The sequence below is a fragment of the Lactuca sativa genome, chromosome 2 (genome assembly GCF_002870075.4).
Source record: "Lactuca sativa cultivar Salinas chromosome 2, Lsat_Salinas_v11, whole genome shotgun sequence".
NCBI lineage: Eukaryota > Viridiplantae > Streptophyta > Magnoliopsida > Asterales > Asteraceae > Lactuca > Lactuca sativa.
In genome coordinates this window covers 75344277-75367492 of record NC_056624.2, presented here as the reverse complement: position 1 = coordinate 75367492, position 23216 = coordinate 75344277, and the positions used below count along the sequence as shown (strand labels likewise).

At 33.3% G+C, this 23216-nt stretch overlaps 1 protein-coding gene and 1 non-coding gene across 2 annotated transcripts; both read left to right on the top strand.

Annotated features, from left to right (window-relative positions):
• The first annotated feature begins 764 nt into the window (after positions 1 to 764).
• Positions 765 to 5853, top strand: LOC111880094 (uncharacterized). Its single transcript, XM_052768075.1, has 11 exons — positions 765 to 1063; positions 2036 to 2173; positions 2276 to 2357; positions 2435 to 2511; positions 2700 to 2815; positions 2902 to 3010; positions 3102 to 3218; positions 3990 to 4081; positions 4155 to 4303; positions 5259 to 5350; positions 5484 to 5853. The coding sequence occupies exons 1-11, from the start codon at positions 851 to 853 to the stop codon at positions 5772 to 5774; spliced, it is 1476 nt and encodes a 491-aa protein (XP_052624035.1). The 5' UTR covers positions 765 to 850; the 3' UTR covers positions 5775 to 5853.
• A 997-nt stretch (positions 5854 to 6850) lies between these two features.
• On the top strand, positions 6851 to 6923 carry TRNAV-UAC (transfer RNA valine (anticodon UAC)). The gene has a single exon. It is a non-coding gene; the product is annotated as a tRNA-Val (tRNA).
• Positions 6924 to 23216: the final 16293 nt, after the last annotated feature.

Below are 23216 nucleotides of genomic sequence, written 5' to 3'. Positions count from 1 at the left end.
AATAATGTTTTGTGTCAGTTTTTATAGTGTTTCTTCTAATTTTATTGTTAAATACTAAGAGAAACGAAAATACAATTAGTGGCGACGTGTATTAGCGGTGATAACCCTTTAGCGGCAACTCTGAGTATTAGCGGTGATCTTTGGAGCATTAGCGACGAAGCAACAAGCGACCTTTTAGCGGCGCCATAATACATGGGTTTCATGTTAATGGGCATAGTCATAAGGAACTAAAAGTTGGCTCTTGATGTGTCACGAATTTATTAGTTCAAACTAGTAATCAATGCTACAACCAACGAAAAGCATTTTTTATATAAAGTAGCTTAACGTACATCCTGTAAATTTAATATTAATATAGCTAATTCGAACACTATTTCTTAAGTCATACTCAAAAAGCCGATCATTTGTTACTATACTAGATGCCAACAAACATTAGAGTCAAATTAAGAACCTTTTAAATTATATATTTCAAACGAATCTCAACGGTTTGACAAAGCCGTATGTGTTCATATATAATTAACTTCGTAAGACGTCCAACTATCACCAACACGAATCCAGAACAAGTGTCAAATTAATGGTTAAATCAATGATTACTAATTAATTGTCTGTATAGTTGTCCATTACTGGTTAACCATCGAATCACATCTTGGATCTCTTCTTTGTTTTTGAACCAACTGGTCAAAACTCATAGACCATTAAAACGGCCGGCTGTACATTCGTCTCTTTCTCTTGACCTTAATTTAAAAAGATTCATTGTTGTTAGCAAATATATATACATATGAATCTTAGATATCCTACACTTGCTAATTAAGGTAAAAAGTGTTTATTTGTAAGAGAAAAGAAGAGGAGTTTGATGATCATGGAGGATCCTAAGAGGGTGGAAGAAGGGTTCGGTCATGGTCAGATCTCTGCAGAAGAAAAAGTTGAAAGAGAAGACGTGAGAGAGAGGAGTGAAATGGCAGCAGAACAACATGATGAAACCAAAGGTGTTGAAAAGCCGATATTGGTCAAGGAAAAGAGCAAGAGGATTGCGACTTTGGATGCATTCCGAGGACTTACGATTGTAGTAAGTTTAAACATGTTTTGTGTAGGTTACGGGTATATTGCTAAATGAAAAAAGGAAAAAGTAAATAAATAAGCATCGTATCTTTAGTTATACGTTTGTTATAACACCATGCTTTCAAATCTTCCTATTAAAACATTATAATTTGAAAATATGTACCGAGTTCTAGCAATGTCATCCAAATAATTGCTATGAATGAGTAAATTTTTCGAAATGTAAAAGGATTCATAGTGCATAGTTTAATGGGTGAGATAAATAAGGTGCATGGCATATTAAATTGAAATTCAATGATATAACTCTATCAATGTGAAATATCATGTTTAAATGTAAAAGCATTCACAGTGTTTAATGGTGAATTGAATGGGATGACATACTTAATTAAGATTCAATGAATTAAACTCTATCATCGTAAATGTTATATTTGCGGATATAGAGTTTAATAATTAATGAACACTTCAAATGAAATAGGAAAGTTGTTTTAGAAATAATTTTTTTTAAATACATCTCATTAAACTTTATAGAATTCAACATTTTATATAAAAAAAAAGTTTGTGGAGTTCAAAGCAATTTCAGAAAATTTTGGTCAATTGTATGTAAATTTGTATGTAAAGTAGACAAATGATGTGGTCGGTCACTAAACTGTAAATAGTTCATTACATTATAGATGCCCTAATATACTAACAATATAACAATGACACTACAATGTGTTAAATGAGTAACTACAATGACTTAGCAAGGAAAATAAAATTAAATGACATTGTTCTAGTACAAAGAAACGAAAGTATGATTCTATAAGAGACATATATATATATATATATATATATATATATATATATATATATATATATATATATATATATATATATATAAATAAGTTCTTTGTTATTTCTAGCATTTATCGTAGTATACTAATGCTTTGGCATAGTTTAGCAAATATCATAGAAGCAACACTTATTCTTTATCTTTAATTTTCAGCTTATGATATTAGTAGATGATGCTGGAGGTGTATATGAACGAATAGATCATTCTCCATGGAACGGATGCACGTTGGCTGATTTCGTGATGCCATTTTTTCTCTTCATTGTCGGGGTCGCAATTGCCCTTGCACTCAAGGTTCAATAATAATAATAATAATAATAATAATAATAATAATAATAATAATAATAATAATAATAATGTGATTATTGTTACCCTAACCAATTTTCGGCTTTGCAGAGAGTTCCAAGTAGGAGGTACGCAGTGAGAAAGATAATCATAAGAACATTGAAGATGTTGTTTTGGGGAATTCTCTTGCAAGGTAATCTACTAATCTTGATCCGAAAGGGTGTTTTGGTCATTTCACATATTAAATATTTTTTTTAATTGTTTGTGCAGGCGGGTACTCACATGCACCAGATGAATTGGTCTATGGAGTTGACATGAAGCAAATTAGATGGTGTGGCATACTTCAGGTATATATAATTCAAAGTAAATTACAATTTCCCTTTCTATGTTATATTGATTTTTATGAATATGACATAAAAGTTTCATTTCTCATCTTTTCTATACCTAAAACAACATTTAGTCAAGCTTTTTAGTCCGTGAAGTTTTGTATCATCATATCCATAAAGAATAATACAATATTGTATTTTTTTTACAGAGAATAGCACTGGTGTACCTGGTCGTAGCTTTAATAGAAGCTTTAACCATAAAGCTCAGACCAACGACTATAGATCCTGGCCATTTCTCCATTTTCTCGGCTTATAGATGGCAATGGTAAGTCTTAATACATTTCCTATTTTAACTCAATTTAATTGATTTCTAAAGGGTATTTTTGTCATTTCACTCTTTCTTTCAATTAGGCTTGGAGGGTTCATTGCATTCCTTATATATGTGATCACGACATATGCTCTATATGTTCCCGATTGGAGTTTCACTGTTCATGATGACCATAAATCACATACTTTTACTGTAAGTTTGAATGGTTTAACTTTATGTTTAGGTAAAGAATTCATAAAATCGAAAAAGAAGTTCATGTTTAAAAGAACGTGTCGATTTTCAGGTTAAATGTGGTATGAGAGGACATCTTGGGCCTGCTTGTAATGCGGTTGGTTATGTCGATAGAGAAGTTTGGGGTATTAATCATATTTACACGCAACCCGTATGGATTCGATTGAAGGTTTGTGTTTTTTAGTTAAACAGAATTTGCTAAGCTACACATCACATGACATGACATAACAAAGTACTTATCCAATTTACTATGAGTGCACTTGCTTGGATTAAGACTAAGACTGATGCTAGCGGGATAAAAACAAGTTGGGGTGTTGTCTCTCATATCATATGTAAAAGACAAGAATGCCATTTTCTCATCCACTCATCTTCATCATCCAAATTACCCTAGAAAGTTTGTATCGTCCTACCACATAGTCATGTACAAATGAGATAAAAAAAATGTAGTTTTTTTCACACCCAAAAAGGTGGAACAAGACTTCGTCTTGATCTTTTGATTGTGCAAAAGACTTGAATTCCTTTTTTATCCTGATCATCAAAATAGATTTAGAAACTTTATGTTAAGGACTTGAAGTCAATGGGACAAATTTCAATTTTCTTATCTTATCCAAAAAGGAGGAACGTGGACACTCTCTCAATCTCACTTCTATGCAAAAGACGTGAATAGGCTCCCCATCTTCATCGTCCAAAATAACTCTAGAAATTTTGTCAATGGTACAAAAGTTGCATTTTTTGTCCAAAACATTTCTATCAATCTTACGTATATGTGAAAAAGACATGAATGCCTTCATCATGTAAAATAACCCTAGAAAGCTTGTCTAATCACAACCTTAAATTTTGTATAGTCCAATAATGTCCCGTGTAATAACCACAACCTTAAAATTTTGTATTTCATGGACGTTTACCAAGTTTTCAAGGTTCTTCATTCTTGAAACTACAGGCTTGCACTCTTAGCTCTCCAGAAGCAGGCGACCTTCGTCCAGATGCCCCAAATTGGTGTCGTGCTCCCTTTGAGCCAGAAGGCCTATTAAGGTACTTATTAACTTTCTTTCCCCCATTTTTTAAAACTTCGCGAATCTAATCATATCATGATTTAATATTGCAGTTCAATCTCATCAATTTTATCTGGCGTTATTGGCATTCACTATGGACATGTCTTGATTCACTTCAAGGGACATGCAGAGAGGCTCAAGCAATGGGTTTCAATGGGGTTTGGCTTGATCATCATAGCCCTTCTTCTTCATTTTACTGATGGTATATCCACAAGTTTTTATAACCCCTAACTAACCAATCCATTCCGAGTCGAATGCAACAGATAACAACATCCTTTCATTAAAACTGCTTTCGCATCTTAGTGTTGTTTTTGGGATAATCACAATAATGACCAAAAGGGTATGGTTCATTTAACAATGTCACCAATTTCACAATATTGCTTTTTAAATGGTCCCATGCACAAAAATACTTAAAGAATTTCAAAAAGAAAATCATATTTTTCAAAATCCTTCTTAATAAATGAAGGTTTTTTTTGCCACATGTCAATCTCTCATGAGTTTTGACACTTGTCATTTTGTGGTATTTTTGAAATAAATATTATCCACTTGTCAATTTTTGATTTGTTTCAATTTTTATAATTAAAGTCATTTACTTATATATGTAAAGTATTAAATATCATATATATAATATTAAATTGCAATAAATAAGTTTCTTCCTTTCTTATTTTAAAATTATACATTAAAAAATATTTTATGTTTACATTTTAATTTAAAGTTTAATCTTTTTTTAAATCAACCCGTGTAACACACGGGTCTCACACCTAGTACATAATATATTGCAAAATGATGATGTCAACAAAAAAAAATTGCATCCTTTTGTCGTTAAAGGTAAAAAGTTATTTGGATTTCGCAATTGAGTTTTTTCAACATAGGTGGTCATTTTGTTAAAATGGTAATAAAAAAAATTGTCAATTTGTTAAATGGGCCACCCATTTCGGTCAATTTAATAAGAACAAAAAACTTGAATGTTCATTAACGCCAAATTTGATACAACTTTGAAAGCACCCCAAGAAAATGAAAGCGTGATACTGTAATAAAATAAATCGAAGTGCGTTCCTATAATACACAAGAGAACAAAAAAAAAAGTACATTGTTACTTTACATTTAACCCATCCATTTTTTAGCTTTGATCCTAATGTTGTCCAATTTTTATGTAGCCATTCCTATAAACAAGCAACTCTATAGTATCAGCTACGTTTGTTTCACTGCTGGGGCTGCTGGAATAGTATTTTCAGCCTTCTACATCCTGGTAACCATATTTTTCTATCATTTGTAAATCATGAATCAGCTATTTGTTTAACATAACATTCAACCTTTAATGAATTTTATAAAATAGAGAAAGAAACTTTTGTAACAAATTATCTTGTTTAATATATTTTCAGATCGATGTGTGGGGAAAACGGACTCCATTTTTGCTGTTTGAATGGATTGGTATGAACGCTATGCTAGTTTTTGTTCTTGGAGCACAAGGAATTTTAGCAGGATTTGTAAACGGATGGTGGTATAAGAACCCTGATAACAATCTTGTAAACTGGATACAAAGTCATGTTTTCATTGACGTGTGGAACTCGGAGAAATTTGGGATGCTTTTATATGTTATATTTGCTGAGATTGTGTTTTGGGGAGTGCTTTCGGGGATCCTACACAAATTTCGTATATATTGGAAGCTTTGAAAATGGGAGATTGATGATATTGTAGTTGCAAAAAGAATGTATTTTAAAAATTGTTTGTAAGGTATTTAATATATATAGATTTGGTTTAAATGTTTACACGATGTTCGTGTAACCTTTAATGAAATGACTCTTCCGTAAGATTATGCACATACACGAATGGTCCTTGTGAGTTTTGGGTAAAGTTACGTATTCTCAGTCATCATCTTTTTTTTTTTTCTAAGTGGATTTTCCATGTGGTAAATTTTTTTGTACATTTTGGTAAAAAAAAATTTGTACATTTTCCCCTAGGAGATGTAAAATGATTATTTTGTCATTTATGATTTTGTTTCTTACTTTTTATTATTATTTATTCTATATTTTATATTAATATTAATTGAAAAAGCCCCATCCCATCTCCTTAGCCAAACCCAAGCCATCTCTCTCTCTCTCTCTCTCTCTCTCTCTCTCTCTCTCTCTCTCTCTCTCTCTCTCTCTCTCTCATAGTCAAATTTCTTCCTCCTATAGACTTATACATGTGTTACACATGTTGGGGAAAAAATGATCATTTTTTTCTTCAAAATGGTAATTCTTTCACGACCCTTTAGCTAACCCACGTTGTGTTGTCATGAGATATATAAATCACGTACATGTTGGCTCACATAAGAGCACAATGCCTATAAGAAGTCATATACTTCTATGATTCGAACCATTGACCATTTCTCTGGGGTCAAAGAAGAAAGGCAGAACAATATCTTATTAGTAATTAAACTAAACCATCCTATAAAAATAAATCATCTAAGCTTATAACTATTAGTGTATTTTGTAACTGTCAATGGTATATGGGCTATTCTTATACACAAACGAATTTACCATATTCAGTTTACTACTAAAAAAAATCCCTCATACACCCCAAATGTGATTTGTTTTTCAATTTTAATAACATTGTATATTATTTTATTATTATCAAATATATTAATACGATCAGGTTGCATACTTTTCTAAATCTATTATTGTTTAAAGTTGATAAAAAAAATGACAAAAAACCTCGACTTTTTGTTAAAAAATATATAATCAAAGATTATACAACAAACACAAATGTTCTTGTGGTGTAGTGGTTATCACGTTAGCTTTACACGCTAAAGGTCTCCGGTTCGATCCCGGGCAGGAACAACGTTATTTTTATAACGCGCTTTATATCTGCTTCATAATCTTTTTGGCTGTAGATTATCAAAAGAGGTACTAATCTAAAAAAACTAAAATCTATTAAGTGGTCGTTAATTTACTTCTATCTTTCAATTGCAGATCACCCATGGCTAGTGAATTCAAAGAAGGCTCCAGATGTTCCATTAAGTGATGTTAAATCAAGGCTTAAACACTTCTTAGTGATGAATAAACTCATGAAAAGAACTTTAAGAACTGAAACATTAGTTTGATTGACTACAGAGGTGGTGTAGTCAACTAAAATGACCACCGATTGCAATATAAGTTTTGAGAGTTGCAAAATTGGTTTTCTGAATGGACTCCACTATGTGAAACCATGATTCCCAAAAAGAAATTGTCTATTGGATAACACATCATATATTGCAAGCATACTTTGCAAAATGATGTAGTTAATGCAATTATGATATACTCTTTGGATAATGATGTTTAAAAATTATTTTACAAAAATAACGTGTATTGTTTTGAAATGGAAGATCAAAGGGCATCTTGTCTAACAATATCATTATCACCAGGTGTTGTCCTCCCTCCTTAAGGTCGAAGGTTCAAACCCTGGACATAGGTGGAATTTGGAGTAGTTCAAGATAAATTAGATTTACCTTTAAAAAAAATTGTGAAATGTAAGCAGAAAGAGACTTAATGAGAAAAACCTCATTCTCATGACTTTCTTTATTAATTCGTTTTTTTTTTTTTTTTTTTTTTGTTTCTGAATTAGGTAGATAACTAGGACTAATCACTAAAGTAGGATGCCATAGTAATTAAATGAAGGTATATTTTCCTATTATAGCATCCTATTTTCACTGTACTTTTTTTTACCAGGCATTGTAGTTACTTCTATTTTAAATACATTGGTATAATTGGGCAATTTTACCACTGTACATTGTTGTAATGGGGAAAATGAAATGTTATGCTAAACAAAAGTATATTGTTATTTCTTGTATTTAACCTATTAAATGGCATCACATGGTCATTCAACTTTCATCCATGTTTCAAAAGGGTTTACAGGTTACTTCTGTATCAATCTAATATGTAGGTCATTATTCACATTTTTTATGATTGTTGCTCGTTGTTTGTGATTATATAAAAATTTTGTTATACTAGTTTTCAATTTTTCTTCTTATTAGGACGACACCCGCTTTTTGCTTAGTTTTTGGATGACATGGATATATTTGGGTAGACTTTTTGAAGTAATGGGAAATAATAAAAGTAGGATGGTATGGTATACAAATCAACAATAAACCTATTTTGGAAATTTCTCTAGTTTTCCAAAAAAAAAAAAAAATGGTTTGATAATTTTTTTAAGAAAAAGAGTTTTTTGGTTTCTAAATTACAAGTTTCTTTGAAATTTGATCATTTTTGTTTTCCATATTTTTCTATTTTCAAAAGTTAATTACTTTGATAGTTTAGATATCAAATCATAAATAAACAACGTAAAGAGGGAAAATTATAGAAAAATAAACTTACATGTCCGAGCACATTGTAAAATCTCCTAATAAACAATATTTTTAGTTGTACTGTTAGAAGAAGTAAAAGAAGAATCTCTTATAACAATTTTAGCATTTTTTTAATTTTTAATTTTTTTTGGAGAAATCGCAATATACAACTGTCTATGAGAAAAGACAGAAGACAGGTTCTTTAAAGTAAATGCCAACAAGTTCAAGTGTTTGGGTTTGTGCTTTATTAATGGTCATTGCAAAGCATAATCTAATCGGAAACCTCCTGAAACCTTTTGAATGGAAGTGTAAATTGTTCTAGTTGGTGCTTATAACGGAATTCTGTAAAGAAAAACATATTTTTCTCCAAATTCTTTGTAACTAATCTACATACGTGTAACATTCCTCTAAAAATCTTTACACCTTAACCTAATACCATTACACAAGCCTTCAAACAATTTATGTCTCTTAGCAAAATAATTGGTGCATGATGCAAACAATTTATGTCTCTTAGCAAAATAATTGGTGCATGATGCTTTACAACAAGCCCATGAGATGGAATACGGTTTGGTATCAAAGACAAGAGAACTTCATGTTAAAGTTGGTCGTTAGAATCACTTTGCTCACGTTACGACGACAATAAAGAATTTGAGTAGTAGAAAGTAAGTTGCTACATGTTGAATAGAAACTTAGGGGATTTAAGTTGTCAAACCACAAAAGTTACGAACCCAGAGCCATGCCACACAAAATGTTGATTCAAAAGTTAGGTGGAATTAAGTCGGCAAATCACAAAAGTCAAGGGCCAAAGTCATCTCAAGCAAAAATAATCAAAAAGGTATTATATGCGATAGGTACATAAAAATAAGTAAGATTATTAATTTTAAGTTAAGAATGAAAATTGAAATAATCAAAAACATATTATATATGACTCGACTCATAAGTAGGTAGCGTACATAAAAATAAGCATGAAAACATAAAGAAAAAATAAAAAATAAAAAATAAAAACTTACGGTGAAACGTAGATAAACTCGATTTTATACCAACATTTATATAAAAACAAAAAGTATTTTTTTAAATTAAAAAAAGAAAGTTCTAAATTTGCATCAAAATGATGACCGCCTCCAATTCATAGTGACACATATATAAAAATAAGCACGTAAGAAAATTGTTTTTTTTAAGTTAACGAACAAAAATTATTAAGGAAAATGAGATTATAAATATTACGAGGGTAAACACAAAAGTTTAGAAATGTAAAGAACTAGATTATACTCTGTGTTAAACGCATAAAAAACATATAATCATTTACAGATATTGCATAATGAGTATAAAAATATATATATATATTGTTATTGGTATTATTGAATTGTGGAGAAAATACATTGAAAACGATAAATACCTATAATCATTGAAGGACCTCTTTGTAGACAACATTTTTTGTTTTATTAGTTGAACGACATTCCTCGTCTCATATGGTTATGATATTGTTATATAATTATAAGCATTTTAATTAGACGTTCCTTCCATAATAAGGTTACCTAATTTAAAAATATATTGACAACCAATATACCGTTTTTTCTACTGCATTAAATATTGACAACTATTTCATTTATTCAAATAAAGTTATATAATATAATTTATAGAATGTTAAATGTTATATGGATTTAATTTTAGTATATCATCAATGGAGATTCTTTTCTAAATCATGATTGGTTTATTTTAAATTGATTATTAATATAAGTGCTAGTTTTTATGTTAGTTCTTATTTATTTGGTGTTTGCAAGAATTTTGCATTAGTTTTGGCGTAACTTTGAATAATTTTATTATATAGTCAATGTAATTTTGTATATCTTTCAATTATATGAAATATCAAATAATGAAATTTCATTACTATTGTGATAATTTAGTTTATATATTGTATTTTTAGTAATCTTAATGGTCTTATTTTTTCTAATAATTGTAACACTTATACTAATTGTACTTTTTACAGATCTCCTAATATCTTATAATTTTTATCTTACTTTATAATTTTTCATAACTATGTTATTTTCAAAATTGAGTGCCTTAATAGTTTTTTTTTAGTTTATTTAATTTTATATTTCATTGTACAAAATCATTATTTTGTATGTATTCTGAAATTTCACTTTAAAAATGTTTAATGGTTACACCTTGATATTAATTTTTTTAATAAACTCGTGTTATAATTATGGAATATATATATATATATATATATATATATATATATATATATATATATATATATATATCATTTTAATTAACAATACTTCCTTCATTATATCAAATTCCTCATTAAACGGATATATTTTTGGAAAGTAATAATTATAATGGGGCAGCATAATCTAAGACGTAAATGTTTGATATATTTTTGGAGGAAAAAAATCAGGATCATTAAAAAAATTTATATAAAGAAAATACAATTTTAAATTTGGTGAAATTATAGATGAAATTACTACAAAAATTATTATGGATGGAGTTGTATTTTGTAAGGTATAATAATATTAAAAAATTCGAAATATGTATATTTGTTGTGTAAATTGATAAATTTTATTGTTACTATATAAAGATAAAAAAAAAAAAGTAGGTTGATATGATATACAAAAACATAATAATTTCAATGATATTTTAAAATCATGCCAAAATTAACCGGATTCTTATGACATAAAAACTAAAAAAAATCATAATCATCTATAATATATAAAAGTAACATTTTCGTAATTAAAGTCAGTTCCCATGATAGTTGGTTTATGTTTTGTTAAAGGTACATAATATATTTTCCTGTTTATTTGAAAAGTTTCAGAAAAGTAGTTAACTGATTTCATGTAATTTGTGACAAAGAAAATCGAAATATATGAATACAAAAATTTGATATAGGAACAAAAAAATAATTGAAAAAAATATAAAAGGCGAAAGAAGGTACTGACCTTCGAATGCATAATAGTGAATGTTTGAAGTAGAGAATGGTGATGAAAGTTATAAGCAATAATAATGATGTTGTAGGAGAAGGTTTGAAGAAAATAAGCGATTGAAAATAGGTGTGAGTCGTGGATTCAATGATGAATCGTATATGTATGTGATAATTTGAATATGATTTTTCAAAACGGTATTAATGATTTCCTAATAAAAACAGATTTTAAATTAATGGTTTATTAATATAAACGTATTTATATTAATGGTTGATATTAATGCATTGATTGAAATGGTTTGTTAGTGATATGCTTTTAAAATTAACCATATTAAAATCTTCATAACCGGAAATTCAAGATTTAAAATATTGAAAGCTTTTTATTGGAATTAAATACATTTCATTTCAACGAATGTAAGTTATTGTTTGACGATTGGAAAATATTTGTTGGAATGAAATACATTCCATATGAGGAAGATGATGTCGGCAATTTAATTTAATGGTGGAAAAAATAAGATTGAAATACAATCAAAGATCCAGATTATTTAAAATGATGTTATAAGGTTTCTCTTTTAATAATATTTAGAGATTGAAGTAACATTTTAGAAAGTTCAAAGTCGAGGGGCCAAAGTGAAATTTTATAAAGTTGAACGTTAGTAACAATTGGTGGATGAGAGTAAACACGAAAGTTCAGAGAGTTAACGGGATCAAAATGACATTTTATAAAGTTCAAAGTGCAGAGGGTCAAAGTGATATTTGAAAAAGTTGGGGGATGAAAAGTATCCTTTTACAATATATAATGACTTAAGTTGAAAAGCTATGAAATTTGAAGGACCAAAGATATAAATAGTAAAGTCCAAATTTGATATTTAGTATATATAGATAATAGTCTCATCAAAACCAATACATTTTGTCTCTTGTGTTGGAAATTTTTATACTCAAGTTTTATTACTTTCATTAACAAATAAAATTTCAATAGATAAAATAGTAGATAACATTGCATGGATAAAAAAAAATACTTAATAGGGCAAATACCAAAAAAGTCGTATATTTTACACATTTAATTGGCAAAAACGCTTATTTATTTTTGTTTCGGTTTAGCCATTATTTAGGCATTGAATATTGGCATAGGTCACAAAGTTCAATTAGCATGTTATCTTCTTCACACTGCCTCTTCTTCACCAAAAGTCAACCAAAAACCCTCATACTCTTCTTCTCTGTGAAGATAAACGATTTGTTATATCAGCACCACCATTGTAACAACACCTAGGGTAAATTGGTCAAAGGACCTTAAACAAAGAACAACAAGAAAAAGAAACTTACACCAGTAAAATCTAAAACAAAAATACCCTGTAAAAAATGTACAATCATATACTCCTTTAAACACTGGGCCTAAGCATCATGTCTTCTTTATTTACATCCGGCTTGTACCTAAAAGTAGATGCAAATCAAGTGTTATACAGATAAAAAGCATCACATATAAATGAATTTAAAGAATTTTATTCTTTAAAACTCTTAACCAAACCACCTTCTTTTACTTTCTTTCTAAGACAAACACATAATCTCAACAACCTGATGCAATATTTTATTGATTTGTGGGTTCCTTGATCTCAAGACAATCATTATCAATGACTCAACTCTCTAAAAAATTCCATACCACTTCCTATGGCTTTTTATGTAATTGAAAGTCAAAAAAACGTAAACCTTTTCCTTAAATCAAGAGTATAAACACTAGCTAAATAGATTAAATGAAAACAAAATAAGGAGGTTAATGTTTTCAGACAAATTGCAAAAGTATGCACAAATTGTAGGTGATTTTAGTGTCATCAGGTCATTTTATGTAATTGGAACTAACATGTGAACTAAGAGGCTTCATAATTTTACTCTAATATATGTACGAATTTGTGCGGAGTGCAAGCATGTATAATATGGAATTAAAAGTTGGTTCAACGACAAGTCGGGGGCCGGGGGCAGCGCCCCTAGGTCTGGGGTTTCCAAAGGGGAAACGCCCCTTTTGCGAGGTCTAGAGGCAGCCCCCTAGTGGGGTCCAAGGGACCATGGTGGGAAATTTACATTCTTGAGGGTGATTATGGTAAAACTAATGAAGTTCGTTAGTATTGGAAACCCTAAATCCTCATAAAATCCGGATATCCCTGACTTGCTTCCAAAGCAACCCATGACGGCAACCCTAAGAGAAACCCTAATCTCGTTTATTATATAAACGACTCTTCTCTTTGAGAAGAGGGATAGGAAAATTATTAGCTCTCTTTTTCTTCAAATGAACACATAATCTTTCTAGCAATTAAGCTTACGTTTTCTGTGCCTAGATTTGTAACTGTCCTCTTGGATTATCCTAGGTTGAATTTCTTGCAACCCAGACATACGATAGAAATATCAGTCCAGAAAGTGTTGACACGATCCAAGGGGTATCCATATCTCCAACATAAATCCTATTTCCTCCAACACAAATGACACAAAATCAATCAACCAAGCAATGAAATATCAATAAAACAAAAACAATTGAAAGAAAGAACATTATTATCCTATCAAATCCAAGTGACTCCAATATGTTAAAAGGAAGTGATTTATGGGATCAGAAAGATTAAATGATAATCATATCATATCCCATAATTCAAGGAGGCAATATACAGTTTCTATTGTTCAAAATGACAGCTACACAATTAGATGGTTTCCTTCTTTAGATTATTGTAGTTGTGTATAAATATTAGTTGTCTTTTGTTTGTAAGATATTAAGTTAAAAATGAAATAAAACCCACAATTCCTTTTTATCATGGTATCAGAGCAAGTTTGCTCGTCATATACCGTATAACCTGTTCCAAATCTTGATCCCAACCAAGCCACCATGTCTGGAGATGGTAACTTGGACACCAATGTATCCCTGCAATTAGCCATTTTGTTAAAGAATGGTATCAACTCCCAACCTCAAAACCCAAAACTTTTTGATAACCTTCAAATCAACCTACAACCAAAATTATGCTCTATGGACTCAAATGATTCAAGTCGCCATAGACGGAAACTCCAAGTCCCTGTCATCTGACCTTAGATCGTCCAGAACAAAAGACAAGAAGATTTAATTGTTTTCTTATTGCTCATTCAGAACACTAAACCAACAATAGCACACAACCTAACCAAGTATCCTATTACAAAAACTTTATGGGATCCTCTGATGGTCACATACAGCAGTGGAAGAGACAAGCTACAAACTTTCAATCTTCATGTCAAGGTTAACGACATCAAGCAAAATGATAGTTCCCTTAAAGAATTCTGGATCATACTTCATGGAATTTGGGGAGAGAGAGACATAATCAACCCAAATCCAATGAAATGTCTAGAAGACATCAAAATATACTCAAAACTCAGGTCAGAACAAAAACACTTCCAGTTTTTTAAATGCACTGGACCGAAGATATGAATCAATAAAACGAGAAATTCTCTGACTGGAACCCCGTCCCACATCGTAGGTGGCATATGCTACCGTTCGTAAGGAAGTCACTTACTAGACCATTCTGGGAGAAACTAATCATGATACAGGGCATAGCAGTGGGGCTGGTTGCCATAGAAGCAGGAGGAGTGGGACTCGTCACAAAAGGGAACTGTAGGTCAAAAGGAAAGATGAGCGGACCAACAATCAAAGAAGATAAAAGTTACTTGAAATGTGACCATTATGGCATGACGAAACACACCACGTAGCAGTGTTTCCGACTCATGGGTTACCCGGTTTATGGGCCGATGGCCATAAGAAGGGTACCAAGAACCATGGATCGGAAAATGGCAAGGCTCCCTTTCTCGATGAACACATGTACAGAGGGTGAGAGAATAAAAATCTTGAAACCTCTACTTTATTCCTTAGTGAATTGCACAAAAACCACTCAAGAATCTGATTTTTCACAAAGTGCTACTTTCATTCATTTTATAAATGAAAGTTTCAAAAATTGCAAAAAGAGCTCTAGTGTGAATGGTTTAGTAAATACAGCTCAAATTGATAATGTAATACATGAACAATCATATATATTTGACTGTGGGTCTACAAACACCATGACTAATGATTTATCGGATTTTTCCACAACAACTAAACCGATAAATTCATATATACATACAGTAAATGGAGAGAAATTGTATGTTAAAACTGGAGGGACTATTTTCACAATTCGAAAATTTTAGAGCAAACAAGGTCTAAACCCTAACCATGTATAAGTGAAACCACATTGGAACCTTGATGCATTGTGTCATCTATAACCATGAAGACATATTTATAAGCTTGTAACTAAGCATGGATTTAAAACTAAGTTAAAATTTGGTTAGTATAAATCAACATTTGGCAAAAGATAAAGCTTAAAACCATAAAAAAAACCAACCACAAAAGGGTTTCGGTTTTAGACTTCTAGAAGAAATGGGTTTTCGGTTTGGAAACCAATTCAAAAGGGGATTTCGGTTTGGTATATGACCGAAATCTCCAAAACAATTACACCATGACAGAAATCTCTTTCAACAATTCATTTAGGACCGAAAACCCAAAGTATAAAGGCCCATTGTGGCCAAAAACCTTCATGCTTTTAGGACCGAAATCTCAATTTCTTTTGGTGAAAACTTGGTCGTAAACCCCTCTTAAATATCTAGATATCTTATATTAATTTAGCTTCCCAAGATGATATAACACAGTTACTAACGAAAACATCACCTCACCTCCTATCTTTCCTTCCTAATTAAGTTACCCAACTTAAGATCATTCGCCATTTCATACATCCAGTAAACAAAGTCACTCTCAATTCTCTCTCAACTATTAAATACATTTCCTTCATTTTTACTCTCAAGCATATTCCCTTTAAGCTCTAGAAGACCATTCGTCTACAATATAGATATAAGTTTAGGTAAGTCCTCTTCCAATTATTTAGTAATTATGAAACACGTGTGATATTAGACCATCTAATTCACACATTATTCGTAACGCCTGTAGATCCGGGCTAGTCAATTTAGAGACAATAGGGGTCGAAAACGACTTTTCGACAAAAGGTTATTTAAAATAAATAATCTTAATCAAGTTGTAGAATATGTCACAAGGTTTCCGTACATATAAAGAACGCCGAAATCCGAGTTATAACGAAGAAGTTATGGCCCGTCGAAGTTTTACGGCAAAACTGGCACGGCACCGGGAAGCGTAAATAGTGAATTTATGATAGAGCGAGATTTAGCCTTAGAAATCTAAACGAAAGTTATGATTTTTCTAAGTTCGAAGGCTGATACGCGATAGGGGGTGACGTGGCACCACCAGAATTGGACACGTGGCACCACCAGAAGGTTGCCACATGTACCAACTCGGCGAGTCCATCAGATTTCTCCCCTATAAATAGAGGTGCCGGGTTCCCTCATTTTCTCACCCCTCAACCTTCCTCTTTCTCTCTCTATACTCTCTCTCTAAGCTCCCTAACCCCCCTAAAAGCCTAGGTAAACCCCCTAGCACCCGAAGGAAGCCCCGAGGCTCCTGGAGTCCAGAGAAAAGAGCCTTTCGGCTTGGGAACGCTGCTCCAGCGAAGCCTGGTTTTCGAGAAAACCCGCTGTAAGTGAGCTACGCCTAACCCATCTTTAGTATAGCTTATGTTTTAATATAGTAACATTATTAGGAACTTATAATGAGTATTTGGGCTATTATTATGAGTTATATTGAGTGTTATTTAACGCTTATATAATAATAATAGTCAGACTATTAGTTTGTCGCGGTTATCGTTGGACTAAACCCTAGTGGTATTGATACTAGGTTTTATCGAAGGAAATTGTTTTGAGAGTATCGAAGCGATGTTCGAGTGTTGAGTCACCACCTACTCAGGTGAGTGCATAGTCCCTTTCATCTTACACATAGATATGAAGTATTTTATATAAACTACGTGCTATGTGTGCATATTATCTGAATACTTGCTGTCTATGTTGGATGAACGTTTTATACATGTTTTAAAGAATTTAAACTGTATACGTATTTTATATATACAAATATGTTGGGTATGAGATGGGTAGATGAATGATGAGAGATAGAAGATGATGTGAGTATACATTGGCAGCTATAGACTTAGTGCCTATGGGACAAATACCGGTAGCTATGGACTTAGTACCTGTTAGACGTTGGTAGCTATGGATTTAGTACCTGTTGGGAATTGGTAGCTATGGACTTAGTACCTGTTGAACATTGGTAGCTATGGACTTAGTACCTATTAGATAAAGACTGGTAGCTATGGATTTAGTACCCGATGAATAGACTATAGCAGCTATGGAATTAGTGCTTTATGAACGAACATTGGCAGCTATGGATTTAGTGCCAGTCCTATAACCCTGGAAGTAAGGGACTTCGGAATAAACAAATGCAGGATAGACGACTCTTAGGTTAAATCCTTAAGAGTAAAGAAGATAACGGGGATGGGTAATTGGGTTAATTGTTTGATGATTGAACATAACAATTATATTATTGTGGGTTGAAAACCCTATGTACTCACCAGGTTTCCCAACCTGAACCACTCAGTTTATGTATATCACAGGTGACGAAGTGAAGTGACATTACACTGAGAGATTTAAAGAGATGTAGATCACTAGTGTAAATCATTGTAAGTTTTGTTTATGCTTATGTTTCGGTATTAACGATGACATCCCAAACGTTTTAAAATGAAATAAATACGTTTCCTCAAAAATGTTTTAATAACATATTTACCATGTTTTTCTGGGAACAAATTCCGCAACCTTTTTATAAAACGAAGTACTCTGATTTTCATAAAGCATAAACAAAATCGGTCTTTTCTGGCCGTGATTTTAGGGATGTCACAGTTGGTATCAGAGCATTAGTTTAAGCGAACTAGGAATATGGATTTATTTCTAGGCTTAAACTTAGAATGCTAAGCGATGATTGTGAGGTGTGAGCACTAGCTTAATTTAGGAATTGTGCCTAAAATGCTTTTATGTGCTAAATACTTGTGCCTGATATGCTGTTAGTTGTTCGGATCTATGGTCTGTTGCCGACCGGATCTGGAAACCTTATGTGTTTAGGATTCTAAACGTACGACTACGATATTAGAACTAGCATATAAATGTTTCGGAGTGATAAGGATGATTTAAACGTCAAGTAAAGGTCTAAATTCACCTTATTCGGTGTATAGATCGAGATGGTAAGGACCCGTAGCGGAAACGTAAACGCAAATGGGAACAAGAACCAACCCCTAGTGGTTCAGCAAATACCTGTTGTTGAAGAAGTTGCACCTGAGCCAGTCACCATGGCTAGAGTTCAAGCCATGATTCAGGCTATGCTAGCTGAACAAAGGGAAGAAATGAGACGGATGCTCCACGAAAATAGGGACGAACCTACCATACGTGTCGAACCGACGGAGCCAGTTCCCGAGCAATCTGAGGAAGGGAACTACAGCCGCCAAGTGAGTCAAGTAGGGACTCAAGGTGAGCAAAGGGATGGCCCATAAGGGAGAAACCACAAGGATGGGCGGATGTACAAGAATTTCTTGTGTGCGAAACCACCAAGCCTCTCAGGAAGCCCAAAGCCGGTTGAGATTATGGATTGGATCTCTGAGATGGAGATGGTGTTTGAGAGCTGCAGCTGTAATGAGAAACAGAAGACTATCTTCGCAGTAAGACAGTTGAAAACTGGAGTCTTGAGCTGGTGGAAGCTATTGGCAGATACGATGCCCCGAGGAGAAGCCTTAAGGATGTCGTGGGAAGAGTTTTTGGAATAGTTGAAAATACAGTACTGCTCGGAGATAGATCTGATAGACCTAAACAACGAGTTTCAGAACCTGAAGAAAGGGAAGATGAGTGTTGATGAGTATGCCACCGCATTCACCAAGAGGATGAAGCTATTCCCCTACTTGGTGCCTACTGAACTCTCCAAGATTGATAGGTTTGCTAACGGACTGCCCACTGACTTTGGCCCAATGGTCAAAATGGCAACTACCTTGAAAGCAGCTGTTAGGGCAACTAAGAACGTAGAGGCCTAGATAAGAGAAAAAGGTCTAGAAAAAGATAAGGCAGGAGAGAAGCGGAAGTTTAAAGGATCTTCGAGGTCGAAGCTTGGAGGAGGAGATGGAGGTGAAGCAAGATGGTGTGATAGATGCAAGAAGAAGCATGGTGGGAAGTGCAATGAAGAAGTGACTTGTTACAAGTTTGGGAGGACTGGTCACTATTCCAAAGACTGCACACATGATGATAAAGTATGCTACGGATGTGGAGGCAAGGGGCATATGTCCAGAGACTGCCCAAAGAAAAATAAAGCAGTCAGACCAGAAACGCCACCAAGGCTAAGGGCATTTCACATGATCCTCGACGAAGCAGAAAACCGTGCGAGGAATCAAGGATGAGGACTTCATATCAGAAGATCAAGTTATGTAGTAGCCATAGTATTTTATGATGTAGCCTATTAGAGGCATAGTCTAGGGTGAACTTGAACACCTATGTAATAGTTTCAAGAAATAATAAAATCTTCGTTTTGTTATCTGGTGTGTTAAATTGTTGTGTGATTTGCTGCATAGTGACTTGGGAAACTGCGAGACAATACTTGGGACGAGTATGAGTAGGTGTGAATGGTAGTAGAGGCCTATACTACCGGAAGCACAGGACTCACACTTGGATTAGGGAAAGTCACAAGGTTACCAAGAAGCTAGTAATTGATTTCGTTTTATTCAAGTGTGTTGTTACCATCGTTTCGGTAATGACTAAGAAGATTGTTGATATTCCGACCCTAGTGATCATATCCCATTAAGTCCGACTACGATGAGTAGGTTACGTGGTTCAGAAAACCAAGTTTGATGTAGCGTCCGACTTAAACCAAACGATTGAAATCAAAGCGATCAATAGAAATATCGCGCTCATTGTTAAAGAAGTTGGTAGCTAGAAATGCCTAATGTTAAAGTGTGATTATATCACATTAGAACATGAAGGAAGGCATAGTCTGTTTTAGAATTTAACTCTAAGAGACCTAAGTCTAAGTGTTGCAACATACGATGATAGGTCATTAGAATATGACACATCGATCCATAGTAGTAATAAAAGAAGTCATCTCAAGTTCGTATCCAGTAAGGATCGAGATTTTGACTTGAAGGTCATAATTTGGAGTCTAACCTTAGGTAGAGAGCAGGTGCACGATCGAGTACTGCTTGCAGTCAACGAGTCTAGGAGATAGACTTGAACGAATGTATAAGTTATAATTATTACCTAGGATGAAGAGATGATGTATGGAGTCATTATACGACCCTGTTTCATTGATGATTCCGGGACGTAATCATCCTAAGGGGGAGATAATTGTAACGCCCGTAGATCCGGGCTAGTCAATTTAGAGGCAATAGGGTCGAAAACGACTTTTCGACAAAAGGTTATTTAAAATAATCTTAATCAAGTTGTAGAATATGTCACAAGGTTTCCGTACATATAAAGAACGCCGAAATCCGAGTTATAACGAAGAAGTTATGGCCCGTCGAAGTTTTACGGCAAAACCGGCACGGCACCGGGAAGCGTAAATAGTGAATTTATGATAGAGCGAGATTTAGCCTTAGAAATCTAAACGAAATTTATGATTTTTCTAAGTTCGAAGGCTGATACGCGATAGGGGGTGACGTGGCACCACCAGAATTGGACACGTGGCACCACCAGAAGGTTGCCATATGCACCAACTCGGCGAGTCATGACTCAGACTCGGCGAGTCCATCAGATTTCTCCCCTATAAATAGAGGTGTCGGGTTCCCTCATTTTCTCACCCCTCAACCTTCTTCTTTCTCTCTCTATACTCTCTCTCTAAGCTCCCTAACCCCCCTAAAAGCTTAGGTAAACCCCCTAGCACCCGAAGGAAGCCCCGAGGCTCCCGGAGTCCCGAGAAAAGAGCCTTTCGGCTCGGGAACGCTGCTCCAGCGAAGCCCGGTTTTCGAGAAAACCCGCTGTAAGTGAGCTACGCCTAACCCATCTTTAGTATAGCTTATGTTTTAATATAGTAACATTATTAGGAACTTATAATGAGTATTTGGGCTATTATTATGAGTTATATTGAGTGTTATTTAACGCTTATATAATAATAATAATAGTCAGACTATTAGTTTGTCGCGGTTATCATTGGACTAAACCCTAGTGGTATTGATACTAGGTTTTATCGAAGGAAATTGTTTTGAGAGTATCGAAGCGCTGTTCGAGTGTTGAGTCACCACCTACTCAGGTGAGTGCATAGTCCCTTTCATCTTACACATAGATATGAAGTATTTTATATAAACTACGTGCTATGTGTGCATATTATCTGAATATTTGCTGTCTATGCTGGCTGAACGTTTTATACATGTTTTAAAGAATTTAAACTGTATACGTATTTTATATATACAAATATGTTGCGTATGAGATGGGTAGATGAATGATGAGAGATAGAAGATGATGTGAGTATACATTGGCAGCTATAGACTTAGTGCCTATGGGACAAATACCGGTAGCTATGGACTTAGTACCTGTTAGACGTTGGTAGCTATGGATTTAGTACCTGTTGGGAATTGGTAGCTATGGACTTAGTACCTGTTGAACATTGGTAGCTATGGACTTAGTACCTATTAGATAAAGACTGGTAGCTATGGATTTAGTACCCGATGAATAGACTATAGCAGCTATGGAATTAGTGCTTTATGAACGAACATTGGCAGCTATGGATTTAGTGCCAGTCCTATAACCCTGGAAGTAAGGGACTTCGGAATAAACGAATGCAGGATAGACGACTCTTAAGTTAAATCCTTAAGAGTAAAGAAGATAACGGGGATGGGTAATTGGGTTAATTGTTTGATGATTGAACATAACAATTATATTATTGTGGGTTGAAAACCCTATGTACTCACCAGGTTTCCCAACCTGACCCACTCAGTTTATGTATATCACAGGTGACGAAGTGAAGTGACATTACACTGAGAGATTTAAAGAGATGTAGATCACTAGTGTAAATCATTGTAAGTTCTGTTTATGCTTATGTTTCGGTATTAACGATGACATCCCAAACGTTTTAAAATGAAATAAATACGTTTCCTCAAAAATGTTTTAATAACGTATTTACCATGTTTTTCTGGGAACAAATTCCGCAACCTTTTTATAAAACGAAGTACTCTGATTTTCATAAAGCATAAACAAAATCGGTCTTTTCTGGCCATGATTTTTGGGATGTCACATTATTATGTGTATAAACCATTAGGATTACAACATCCTTCCTGTATACTAGCTCGAAGTCACCGTTTTAACTTGTTATCTAAACCATGACCACACATAAGGTGAGTTCATGTCACACCCCCAAACCTGAACAGCGGAAACATTCGGGGGCGAAGGACGTCATGTACAGTATCATAACAAATGTAAAATAGTAATCAAAGAAACAACAACCATTGTATTGATAACAAAGTCTTTACATTAAATACATAAAGTAGATAGTGTGATTTCAAAAGTAGATGACTAAAACAAAGACTTGAAGCTACTATGCTCCATATTCTTGACACTTGTACGAGTACCTGCTTATTAGTTTCTTGAGGATACAAGTGATTTGGAAAGTGTATCAACATTTAAGTTGGTGAGTTCATAAGTATTTGATTTAGAAGGTAAGTTTATTGTTTCTTGAAAATGTTCGTATGATATTACAGAAAATCCTATATTTTCTTAATAGCTTGAAGTGTAGCCCTTAGCATTGATAACAAAAGATATTTGATTCTTATGTTTAAAGAGTGATATATTATACTTTGAATTTGTATATGAAAAGTGACCAATGTTAGTTCCTACCATGATTACTTAGTGCATATAAGTTATATAAAATCAAAGATCGAACTGACAGTCGAATGAGTAGATCTGCCTAAGCCCACAACCAAACAAGGAACAAGAAATGAGGCGGAA

What these genes read in the sequence shown, in the direction of transcription:
- LOC111880094 (XM_052768075.1), top strand. Translation starts at nt 851, where the DNA reads ATGATCATGGAGGATCCTAAGAGGGTGGAAGAAGGGTTCGGTCATGGT. An exon ending in TTGGGGAATTCTCTTGCAAG is followed by an intron (nt 2,358 to 2,434) that starts GTAATCTACTAA and finishes TTGTTTGTGCAG; the next exon opens with GCGGGTACTCACATGCACCA. An exon ending in TCTTCTTCATTTTACTGATG is followed by an intron (nt 4,304 to 5,258) that starts GTATATCCACAA and finishes ATTTTTATGTAG; the next exon opens with CCATTCCTATAAACAAGCAA.